Source organism: Pogoniulus pusillus, chromosome 5 (assembly GCF_015220805.1).
Source record: "Pogoniulus pusillus isolate bPogPus1 chromosome 5, bPogPus1.pri, whole genome shotgun sequence".
Taxonomy (NCBI): domain Eukaryota; kingdom Metazoa; phylum Chordata; class Aves; order Piciformes; family Lybiidae; genus Pogoniulus; species Pogoniulus pusillus.
The window spans coordinates 25,280,509-25,293,032 of record NC_087268.1 but is presented as its reverse complement, the minus strand read 5'-3'; the positions used below and the strand labels follow the sequence as shown (position 1 = coordinate 25,293,032).

At 43.1% G+C, this 12,524-nt stretch overlaps 1 protein-coding gene across 4 annotated transcripts; it reads left to right on the top strand.

The window, feature by feature from the left end:
• The first annotated feature begins 404 nt into the window (after positions 1–404).
• TXNDC9 (thioredoxin domain containing 9) lies at positions 405–12,128 on the top strand. 4 transcript variants are annotated; one of them, XM_064143575.1, is made up of 5 exons: positions 405–569; positions 3,251–3,467; positions 5,524–5,642; positions 7,594–7,848; positions 10,615–12,128. In XM_064143575.1, exons 2-5 carry the CDS (start codon positions 3,279–3,281, stop codon positions 10,730–10,732), a joined length of 681 nt encoding a protein of 226 aa, XP_063999645.1. In that variant the 5' UTR covers positions 405–569; positions 3,251–3,278; the 3' UTR covers positions 10,733–12,128. The 4 variants fall into 4 exon arrangements, with proteins under 4 accessions (XP_063999645.1, XP_063999643.1, XP_063999644.1 ...); XM_064143573.1 differs by lacking the exon at positions 405–569 and adding an exon at positions 1,093–1,282; XM_064143574.1 differs by lacking the exon at positions 405–569 and adding an exon at positions 1,704–1,824.
• Positions 12,129–12,524: the final 396 nt, after the last annotated feature.

Sequence of the window (12,524 nt, the reverse complement as noted above, 5' to 3'; positions counted from 1 at the left end):
CGGGAAGTTAATTTCTAGGAAATGCGAAAACAGAACACTTGACTTTGTTGAAAAACATACTTTAATATCATATTATATAAACTGTAGAGCTTCAAGCGCACTTGCAAGAAGAGTAGAGATAACAAGGCCCAGGTACTGCAACACAGCCGTCTCCTCAAGACCTGAGCAGTCCGGCCAAGCCTCGCCGCAACGCGCACCCGGCCCCCGTCAGCCCTCGCCGCACCGACCGCCCTTACCTCACGGCATCACTCGAGAGACCTGAGCCCGCGGCTCCCAGCCGTTACGCCCCCACTTCCTGCGGGGACTCAGCCTCACGCAACCCACCCCAAGCCACGTGCCCGCCACCAACAGCCGCTTATAACCACACGCGGCAGCTACGCACCCGCCCGCTGCCGCCTTCAGCTGAGGAGAGGGAAGGGGTGGGGCAGGACGTGCCCCAGGGCGGCCAAACCCCGCCCAGAGCAGCGGGGCGCCGCGAAGCCAGCTGCCCCAAGCGTCCCCGTTTGCAAAGACCGGGGAAGCCACTCTACACCCCAGACGTACCCGTTAGGCGGGAAAAGAACGAAAAGGTGGGGAGAGCAGCTACGTATGCGGGAAGGGCGGGATCGGTAGAGCTACGGGACCTCAACGGACGTGCCGGCAGAGGCAAACGCCTCTATGGAGGCGGAGCTGCAGGGGAGGCGTGGCCCCTGGCTGAGCCCCGCCCCTCGCGCGGGGCAGAGACTTGGGTCCTGGCTGCTCCGCGCAGGTAGCAAGCCTCTAGCATCACCGCGCATACGCGCTAGGCGCCGGCTGCCCGGCCTCTGGCGTCCCCGCGCATACGCGCTAGGCGCCGGCTGCCCGGCCAATGAGCGTCCCCGCGCATACGCGCTAGGCGCCGGCTGCCCGGCCTCTAGCGCCACCGCGCATACGCGCTAGGCGCCGGCTGCCCGGCCAATGAGCGTCCCCGCGCATACGCGCTAGGCGCCGGCTGCCCGGCCTCTAGCGCCACCGCGCATACGCGCTAGGCGCCGGCTGCCCGGCCAATGAGCGTCACCGCGCATACGCGCTAGGCGCCGGCTGCCCGGCCAATGAGCGCCACCGCGCATACGCGCTAGGCGCCGGCTGCCCGGCCAATGAGCGTCACCGCGCATACGCGCTAGGCGCCGGCTGCCCGGCCAATGAGCGCGTAGCGGAGCTCTGCTCTCGTACGCACGCTCTAGCCGCTCTCTGCCTCGGCTCTCGCGAGAGCTCGGTGGGGCGCGGCCGGCGGGCGGGGCGGGCGCGGCGCCGCGAAGAAGAGGTGAGTGGTGTTGTGTGGTTAGTACCGGGTCAGCGCTGTGGCGGCGGGAGGGTGAGGCTTTCCCTGGAGTGTTCGTGGCGGGGGGGACGGCGGCGGCGACGGCGGCGGCGGGCGGGCAGGCAGCCGTTTTCTGTAACGGAGCCGCGGAGAGGCGCGGCGCCTGTGCGGTATCCCGTTGTGTGCCCGCCCCCCGTGCTCCGCAGCCGGCGGCGCCCCTCGATCTAGCTGCAGTTAGGTTCTGGCGGATGGTGTCCTTGGGTCTCCAGTGTCCCTCCTTGGCACAGCGAGCAAGACTACCGTCCCGTTAGCGGTGCTAAGTCTGCCGGGACCGGACCTTGGCCTCAAGCCACTTGCTGCGTAGGAAACGCTTGTTGACATACATCTGTGCCTTGGGGAGGAGATGAGAGCCTTCTGGGGACTCCAGGCTCTAGTGGAAACTGACTGGCGTTGATTCGACGTTTTGCTTCCTCAGTCTGGCCCAGCTGAGCAGGGTTCTCTCCCTCTCCTGCTGACTTAGTGGTCTCTGACCTTGCACTAACAAGGTTCTTGTTTTCTCTAGAAATACAAGAAGGTGGGATAGAAACCTAAGGGAGAGACTTTGTAGTTAGCTTCGGGGAGAGGGGCTGGACAAGGTGCTGCGAGTCAGAGCAAGTGTGGCCGTAATACGTGTGAAGGTTGGCAGCAGACCTAGCACTGCTGATGTTGCGTTACACTCTTGAGTGCTGCCGTGATGTTGATACTTTGCTCATTGGTGCTAGAAATGTTTGTTGTGGGGGTTTTTTTGCCTCTCCGTACGAGGTATTTGCAAAGCTAATGACACTGGTAGTTTGGTTAGCTTTGAAATACGGCCAAGAACGCTTTGGAATCCAAATCAGATCTGTGGCCTGCAGGTTGAGATTCAAAATAAGGTGTCTATATATTGCCCCTATTTCAAAACAGACATACATTACAGTGATAGGTTTTTTTTGTAGTCTAAGTTTATTGGGAAGAAAAGTCAGTTATATAGTTAGCTCTTCATGCATCCCAGCCTTGGTATTTTGTGCCTTTTGAAGTGTTTGGGCAGGGAGTGCTCTATGGAAAATTATTTTAGCTGTGTTTCTTCATGCAGCAGTTAGACAGTGGTTGTTGGGGTTAGGAGGAAGTTCTTCACAGAGAGAGTGATTTCCCATTGGAATGGGCTGCCCAGGGAGGTGGTGGAGACACTGTCCCTTGAGGTCCTCAAGAAAAGACTGGATGAGGCACTCGGTGCCATGGTCTAGTTGATTGGGTAGAGCTGGGTGCTAGGTTGGCCTGGATGATCTTGGAGGTCTCTCCCAACCTGGTTGATTCTATGTTTTTAAGCCATATTACTGATTGCCATAGGGTGACGTTTCTGATAGTTTGCTTGTACTAATTGGAGCAGTGTGTTGGCAGTATATTGGCCTAAAGTGTTTGTACCTTGTCTTTTTCAGCTGAAGAGTGTTCATTCAAATTTAAATATGTTAATGTTAATCTGATACTTAAAGTAATTGCTTTTAAACTACTGGCAGAAACTTGCATACCAAGCGTTGCTTAGACTTATTCTGAGACATCTTAACATGTCTTCCAGGCAGCTTGGAGCTTTCTGGTTTAATCTTCTTGTCTCAGAGTATTTATTAAAAATACATGGAACTGGTTCAGAGTGAGTATTCCTTTGCAACTGGTGAATTGTCATTATGCTGACAAGTAATTTCAAGTTCCTGTGCACTTTTCAACAGCTGCCTTTGGGATTGCAAGCTTAAGACTTAACTGATAGCTTTGTTACTTTCTGTGCTCATTGTGAACGTATTCTCCAAAGGGGGTTGCACTATATAGAAAAGAACTACCAACTTGTATCTTCAAATAGCACAGCATTTTGTTTCTCTGTGATGTGGGCTGCAAGTTAGAGGGGTCAGGCTTTTAATGAAGAGTTTGTACAAATGCTAATACCATGTATTTCTATTTTCACAGCTCTGAAGAGATCACTTTCTATGTAAAGATGGCTGCTGATACCTCTGTTGAAATACTTCAAAAAGTTCTGGAGAATGAAATACTTCAGACTACCAAGGTTGTGGAAGAACATCTTGATGCTGAAATCCAGAAGCTGGACCAAATGGATGAAGATGAATTGGAATGCCTTAAACAAAGGAGACTTGAGGCACTAAAAAAGGCCCAGCAGCAGAAACAAGTAATTGCTGTACTAATGTAGACCCTGATGTGTACAAGATTTGTGGAAATCCTGAGGAAATTGTATATGTGAGCTAAGTGCTTTGGAGTTGTTTGGGTTTGGGTGGTTATTTTCTTCTTCCTCACCTTTCTGTACTTACTTCTTTTAAATTATCCAGGAAAACAGATGTCTGTCTGTGTGTGCACACTTTGTGTTTTCTAACAGGACAAGAAAATACTCTCTGTGATGGTTTACAATAAGGACAGGGTAATGAGTCTCCTACGAGGACTTGAGTGTGTTTGTCTTCACTGAGTGTTGCTATCTGGATGTATAAACCTTGTAGGCAGTCTAACAATAAGCCTTTAGGCTCTTTAAGCTTCTGAATTCTAGAGATTGTTACTTACATCATGTAAATGATGCATGCTCTTAAGGTATTTTGTAGAAGAGTAATAGAGGGTCTTTCCTTATTTCTGTGGTGGGATCACTGGCCCAGTGAAATAGTGTCTTTGTACAACTACTAATTTCTTTTTGAATGAAAGAAATTCTGCTTTGGTCCCTGGTACTTCATGTTAAATCCAGTTCTTATGCTCCCCAAAAGTCTCTTTGAACATAGTACTCACCAAAGTTTTGGTAAAATTTAGTGTGAGATGTGAATTTTAAATAGGGAAGCCATAGATTTCTTATCTTGGTCTGTATAAGCAAAGAAAGAAATAGATTGGGTTGGATGGGATACAGCTGGGTTGAAAGAATATGCTCTGCCAGTAAAAGCTGATGTCATGCTTTGTAACAGGAATGTGGTAATATGTCATGGCATGGTTGGGATACTGGAGGAAAGGCAGTGTCATCAGTTTTGATTCTCTAAACAAGGAAGTGAAGAAAGTGGCACCCTAGCTGTCTACAAAAGTTCAGTTTTCCTTTTTCAGAACACTTGAATGTTCTTGGATATCAATATGTAGTGGTTCTCACGTGAACACTTGTTTGTGTCAGATGATCTTAAGTCACTGTCCTCGTGCATTTTCAAATGCAGATTTGAAGTAAGATACTACTGAGTAAAAGGAGTATGCTGCCCACCATTCTGGAACAGGATTGTGCAAAGGGAAATTAGCACCTAACCACTGTTAATTATGACTTCTTCATGTGCTCATTCTTTGTGCATTTTTAATGTGTACAATGCTCAGGAAAGTCTTCATTTCTTCCTTACTTGGTGTACAGGATATTCCCAGTTTGCCTGGAAACCTCTTTGTTGTTTTTTGGGTTTTTTTTCCACTACTAGGACAAAACTGCAAGATCAAGAACAGTGATTTACCTAACTATTAACTACCACCTCCACTGGAAGCTAGAGGTTTCTTGTCACGTTCTTTCATACTGCTACTACTTCTAATAGTTTAGCTTAGTCTATACGTAGTCTGTAAATTTAAGCTTCTAAAATTACTTTCATGAGTAACATTATGCATATGTTTTCTGATTGGTTTTCTGGAAGCCTGGCTCATATTAAGATACTGTTAGTGTATATCTGATGGATAATTGTCCATTCCAGATGAGTTAGTAGGCTTTTTTTCCTCCTGACTTTTTTTTTTGGAGAGGGGAAAAAATAGAATAAATTGTTTTAATACATGTAGTGACTTGAATCAGTTTTAGACAAGAGTTCTTTGAGTGTCTGAAAATATTTTAGAAAGAGTAGCTGAAGCTGTCAATTAGCATTATTCAGATACTAAGAATATTCTGTTGTTACCGTTCTCTTTGAACTAGTCAGGTCTTACTGAGAGGCTGCAGTGCAGAAATTTCCACAGCTCTGTACAAGATCTGTATTTCCAAATAACTATGGTAGCCTTAATGCTCAACCACCTATTTGTCACTGAGAAACAGGCAGCTTTGAAGTGTTGTCTAGCCTAGTGGCATTTGCACATTTTCCCAAACAGAACTAAAGAGAGGAAGTGTTTTGTTTCTCTTTCTATTACTGTATGAAATGGGTTTCTGCTGCAGCCCCACTCTTCTTTTCTTGAAAGCTGTAGAGCTTGTAAGACAGGTGCAAAGCTAACAAACTCTATACTAATTGTTTCTATTTGTTTTCCAAAAGGAATGGCTTTCAAAAGGACATGGAGAATACAGAGAAATCCCAAGTGAGAGAGACTTTTTCCAAGAAGTCAAAGAAAGTAAAAACGTGGTTTGCCATTTCTATAGAGATACAACATTCAGGTATAGTAAATGAGCTGTGCTCAAGGAATTTTTATTTTATAAATGTCTGTAAACCCAGACATGTTCTTTCAAATTCCACAAATAAATAGGCAAGTTGAGAAGTATTCCTATTCCTGCATTTTCCTAATCCAGCTTCCTTCTCAAGAGATTTGCTTTTATATTTTTTTCCATTCCAGCTAATATGAACATGGTTTGACAACAATTAAATACTCTGTTACATGGCTGATTAGAATATAAAAGTGTAACTTATTTGACAATAGTTGAGAGTGCTGTGTTGATATAGATTGAGGGAGCAAGTTCGGTAAATGTAGTGACCATACAAGAGCAGCATTTCAAAAAACAACACATTGGTTATTCCAGACAGATATTCTGGATGGTTCTGACAAATGCATATTAAAATGCAAACAAAAAAACTTGTCTAGGCATCCTCAGAATTTAGCTTATTCCTTCAAAAGGATCTGTGGATACCAATTGCAATGGCTTTCCCTTTATGTCTATGTCTTTGTGATTATGTCACATGTTAGAATGTGAGAGAACTTGAGCTGAGAGGATGTCCTTACATGGAATGGGGACCTACTATAAGATCACCCCCTTAAAGAACTTTAGAAGCTCTGGGTTGTAGGCTGTTCCTAAGTGGGTCTATCAGTATCTTCTGTTAAAATGCACTTGCAAAGTGGAGTAGTTTGTTGAAGCTGTTGTAGCCAGCTGTCCTGTTTGTGGTTGGGCCATTCACACACACCCACCAATTATGTTCTCTCCAGCTTATAGAATATAAACTGAAATAGCTTCAATGTGAGAAATTGAAAGATGTCACAGCTAGACTGTGCAGTGAGGTATCTGCATCCTACATTTATCTAAGTTGAATGTTTATGTTTCAGAAATAGCTGAAGTGGTTGTATTTGGCTAGTGTTTAGCTCAAAGTGTAAAAGACTGTCTCTGCAGACAAAGTAGCTTGGAGCAGGTTTGGATTGTTTGGTTCTTGTTTCTCAAACCAACAAAGTCTGTAGAATCATGAGAAAAATGTTTGTGAAAGTTCTTGAGAGAAAAGAAAAACAGAAAAAAGGAGAAAAATCTCTGTGAAATGTGTTGTGCTGACAACCAGCTTGAAGCTGGTATTTCAGGTTGACCACAGTACCAAATTCCTTTCATCCTTGCCTACATCACCTTTTTGATCTGCTTGGCTTTCCTCGAGTCACATTGCAGAGTTAACACAGCTAAACCAAACTACTTAAAGAAGAAAATTCAGAAAGTTAAGGTTGCAGCTGTTGAGTGCACAAATCTCTACCATCAGACAAGTATTTTGAGCAGTTTCTACTACTGCCCCTCAGCTGATAAACAGCGATTGTATTATTCTCACTCCCATTCCATCGCAACAGCAAAGTGAAATATTTTTGTCTGCAGCATTACTGAAGCAGTCTGTGCAAATCACCTTTTTTTTTTTTCTTTTCTGTAAGGTGAGTTACTGCATCTCACCTCTGAAAGTAGTGGCTTAAAAAAAACAAACAACAGAATGCTGTAACATGGTGGGACAAAGTTTTTCCATCTGACAGGCAATGAAGATAGAGTAGGAAGAATAGAAGTCAGAGGAAAATTTCATCAGTAAATGCAGGCCTCAAGAAATGAGAGAGGCTTTCAGATATGTCAAGGTCTAGGGCCAGCCACTAAACAGCTGGCAGATGCTCTCTATTGACCCATCTCCCCTCTGAGTAATTAGGAAGAAATCGGGTACATGGATGGTGCAGTTGTGCAACAAATGTGCTCCAGGTTGTTGTTATGTTAGTTGAGATACCTTTGAAACAGTTTCTGTTGAAACCAAATGCATAATAAAAAAGGTTGTATCTGAGGAATTAAGGTAATACCACTAACTCTCTACTTTCTGTTAAACTTTCTCCTAAATGCATACTGTTCAACTTTCCCATTCTAACATTTTGTGTACTCGTTTTTTTCACAGGTGCCAAATAATGGACAAACATTTGACTGTGTTGGCAAAAAAGCACGTTGAGACAAAATTTTTGAAACTGAATGCTGAAAAATCTCCTTTCTTGTGTGAGAGACTGCGCATCAAAATAATACCTACTCTAGCATTAGTAAAAGATGGAAAAACACAAGACTATGTCGTGGGCTTTACTGATCTTGGCAACACTGACGACTTCACTACAGAAACCTTAGAATGGAGATTAGGCTGTGCAGACATAATTAATTACAGGTAATTAATTGTTTTATCACAGTATTACCAAGGTTGGAAGAGACCTCACAGATCATCAAGTCCAACCCTTTACCACAGAGCTCAAGGCTAGACCATGGCAACAAGTGCCACGTCCAATCCTGCCTTGAACAGCCCCAGGGACGGCGACTCCACCACCTCCCCAGGCAGCCCATTCCAGTGTCCAATGACTCTCTCAGTGAAGAACTTTCTCCTCACCTCGAGCCTAAATTTCCCCTGGCGCAGCCTGAGGCTGTGTCCTCTTGTTCTGGTGCTGGCCACCTGAGAGAAGAGAGCAACCTCCTCCTGGCCACAACCACCCCTCAGGTAGTTGTAGACAGCAATAAGGTCTCCCCTGAGCCTCCTCTTCTCCAGGCTAAACAATCCCAGCTCCCTCAGCCTCTCCTCGTAGGGCTTGTGCTCAGGGCCTCTCACCAGCCTCATTGCCTGGACACACTCAAGCATCTCAATGTCCCTCGTAAACTGGGGGGCCCAGAACTGAACACAGTACTCAAGGTGTGGCCTAACCAGTGCAGAGTACAGGGGCAGAATGACCTCCCTGCTCCTGCTGACCACACCATTCCTGATGCAGGCCAGGATGCCACTGGCTCTCTTGGCCACCTGGGCACACTGTTGACTCATGTTCAGATTATGATTGTTTTATTTTCAGATAGGAGGTGAGCAGAACATGTTTGCAGACAGGAAAATCTGAAAGTTTGTAACTTTGTGTTGTTATGCTTAAGGCACAGGAGTTTGAGACAGTTACATAATCTGTGTACTTAGGGAAGGGAGAGAAGAGAGTAACTCTTCAGCAAGGTATTGAAACATTAGAATGACATTGTCATTTTTTGTAAAGCAATAAAAATCGACTTCTTGCTGCGAGGTAAAGTAGCTATGCTGCTTCGATATGGCCTCTCAGAGATGTACATCTGATGTAATCCTTTCTAAATCAGATGCTTAAATGTCAGAGTTGTAATGATGTGATGTATGAGCAATACAGAAAGTGAAAATAAGTTGCAGAAGTGCAAATATAGTATTTGTGTGGCAGTACAATACAACGACCATAATTCCTCCAGACTACAGAATAGTTATTGTCTGCCTTTTATCACCATAATAACCCAACTTTACAGGAGAACAGTTTCCAAAAAAATTTGCTTTCCTTTCCATTGTGGGTCAAACATCATCTTTATCTTGTTAGGTTAACTTTGCTCTTTGGTTTTGAATGTCTTGAGACTTTTATTATTATTTTTAATTTCATTATCCAGATTTATTTCAATGCCTAATCTCCAACTTCTGGAAAGAAGTGTTGTATCTTAAAGGCAACAATTACTGTTCAGCGTGGCTTAGCAATGGATGAAATGACTGAAATTACTGAACTGGGAAGGGGGCATTACCATTTTTAGCAAGCAAATATGCAGAGGAGTCTTAGACAACTTGGATATATATTCTAGACATCTGTACCATTTTATGGGAGAAATATTTCAGTGGAGCTGTACTAAGCTGCATTGAAGTTTCTGAATGTTTGTACATTTGCTTACAGCATAATTTTACATCTTGTTTGACTTGAGTACTGCATATTTTTTTCTTATCTCCTTGTGGAATGGGGGAATTGTTTCGTTCTTTGTTCATTTTGCCATATCCCAAGTTTGGTAGCCTGGCGTTGCAAAGCTAGCTGCAGTATCTGCACAGCCCAGGAGATCCATCCTGGGATTTTATGATTCTCTTTTGTGTACAAGTGTTGCATTTCCACACTGCTCTGAATGTTAATGTCCCACTCTCTGGAATTTTCAAAAAGGAGATGGTCCTCCTCAGACCTTTAGAAACAGTTCTTTTCCTTCACCCTATGGGATAGCAGCTGGTGAAAGGCTACACTATATTTACAGGAAGAACTCTCCAGGTTGTGTTGTTTGATAAAAGTCAGGATTCAACTGTGAATGACTTACTTACCAACATGCAGTTGGTGGACGGTACAATTAAGGTCATCATCAGAAAAATGTTATTTGCAAAATCTTAATACCTGTACATTTCTGAATATGTTTCTATAGCTAATTCCAGAAGGTTCTAATTGCTTACTCACTCACTGACATTTAAATGTAAACACCTTGCAGGTGATGTGGGTGAAAGCCTGCACACACCCTTTTCTGAGTAAGGAGTGGGGATTCTCCTCCTTACACACCCCTGCTCTACAAGATGTGGGTGCTCCAGCTTTTTGTGAATACCTGCCATTCACAGCGACTTTTGAACCTACATGCTGATGAGAAAGGCCCTACAGGGTCATCAGTGCACCCTGAGGTGTGAGTCCGCTAGCTGGAGTGCAGTGTCCGGTGGAGAAGCTGCTTTCTCTGGCCTAGACAGAGCATGAAGTGATTTCTGTCAGCATGAAACTCAGTTTTCACTCAACTATATCAACTCTGAAGTCTCTGTTAGAAAATTTCAGCTTCTTTTGGAAGACTCTAGGTGCTCATTTGTTTTGCAAACTCTCTCTGTATTTCCTTGGTTACTGTTTGATCTGACAGTTTGCTTTCAGACAGCTTTTTCTCACTGGAGTTCCTCTCACAGATGCCATTTACACTGATACTCCTGTCTTAACTACAGTCCTCTGTGTGCTATGCTAGCAATATCCCAGTGCTGCAGAGAGTGGCTTTAGGGAGTAGGGGTTGTGCTGTTTCTCTAGAAAAGCATCATGAGACAGGTAATTAGAGATGCTGTTTACCACCTGCATGAATATGGCTTCAATCAACATATTGTACTTTTTTTTTTTTCTTCTAGTGGAAATTTGATGGATCCACCTTTTCAAAGCCAAAAGAAATTTGGAACAAGCTTTACAAAGTTGGATAAGAAGACTATCAGAGGAAAGAAATATGACTCAGATTCTGATGATGACTAGAAGAATGGCTAAATAAATCATCTCTTGTTTATGCTTGGTACATTTCTAAGAATGTTTTTTATAAAGCTTACAGCTTTTCATTACATCTGCACATAATGCTCATTTTTTCTATACAGTTTTATACAACTGAATCATAGCAGGGAAAAAAGGCTTAGATATTTTTTTCCTCTTTTGGAAGTCATTTGTAAATAAAAAAAAAATCTGAGTCCTTCTAATTAAATAACGTGGCAAATGATGAAGTTTTTCTTAAGTTTAAATTTATTAAGTGTTTTGAAGTATTAGAAACAACTCTACCAAGTCAGACCAAAGGTCCTGCTGGCCCAGCATCCAGTTTTAGTGGCCAAAAGCAGATGCACAGGGAAGAGTGAAAACAAGGTGAGCAGGTAGCGCATCACCAGAATATACTTTAAGCAATGTAAGTCTTTTGGAATGTCCGTGTTGGAGATCGTCTCCTGGCTAAAATAATGGAAGAAAAATCTCTTTAAATCCTCATAACTATCCTAGCATCCAAATCATATGGCACAGAGTCCACAGTTTTAACTACGTTGTGTGAAGAGCTACTTCCTGTTGTTTTCTTTGAATCTGAAGTTTCCAAGTTGTTGCTAGTTTTCTTTGCTAAAGGAGGTAACACTTCTTTAAAAAATATTTTTCCCTATCAATTCCTCTTCCAGCTGTCGTTTTAAATTTAATATTACTTATGAGTACTAAGTGCCACGAAATTATTAGTAAAGGAACTGTGGATTTTAACAAATGATTGCTTATCTTATGGTGCCATAACATGATACTGAATAACTTAACTATGTTGCACTATAAGTTGTAGAAACAGTCATAACTTCTGCAAATTCTGTAATAGATGGCTGAGAGAAACTTACTTTCACCATCTATGTATGCTGCATGTTCAAGCTGATACGGCAGGTAATAGCACATAGCAGCAAGCATATTGAAACCAGCCCTGTTCATGGGTTTGTATAATGCTGTGGTTTTGACCATGTGGATTTTGTAGCAGATGCTTTGTACAACAGAGTAGATTAGAGAAAAGTATTTGGGAGAAACATTGATCAGCTGAGTTTAGATATAGTGCCACATACTCTGTGCTGTTCTTTCGTAAGGGACTGAATTTTCAAGGGAGGTCTTCCTTGGAACACAATGTAAGAGTTTTGGCTAGATGCAGAATCGACGAGTTTTTGTTGGGTTGTTTGTTTAAAGTTTGCTGTGTGCTTAAGAATTCTTTTGAGGGGGTACTTTGAATCCGGTGGGTCTGGTCAGTCTTGCTGCCTTGTAGTTGAGATCAGTTGTGATTGGGCCAGCCCAGCAATATATCTCTGTAAGTAAGTTTTTAAAAATTATATTTTCTTTTCCATTCATGTACATCAAAATAAAATTATTTTAATTCTAATGTTGACTTTTTGTCCTTTTGAAGAAGGTGATCTAGATGCTGTGGGCTTTTTCTTTTAATGAGGCCCATCAGAAAGTTGCATGTGCTGGGTATCATTTCCTAGTAAACTACATGCAGTTCTGTCTAACATTATGGCATCACTTTGAGAAGGCAGTCAGTTCAAGATGTACACAGCTGTCTTTTAATCTCCTAGAAGGATAAAGTGTCCTTTCTTCCATTTAATCTTTTAAATGCACAAACTCTCAAAGTGCACTAGAATTCTTTTCTAATTCAATTACATAAAATTTAATTTAGGAAACTAATGTTCCGAGAGTACGTTAGGAGTGCCTTTACAGGACTCTTCTCTGAGTCCTAATTGTGTTCAATAGGCTGTGAAACTATAAAATCATGTCTCAT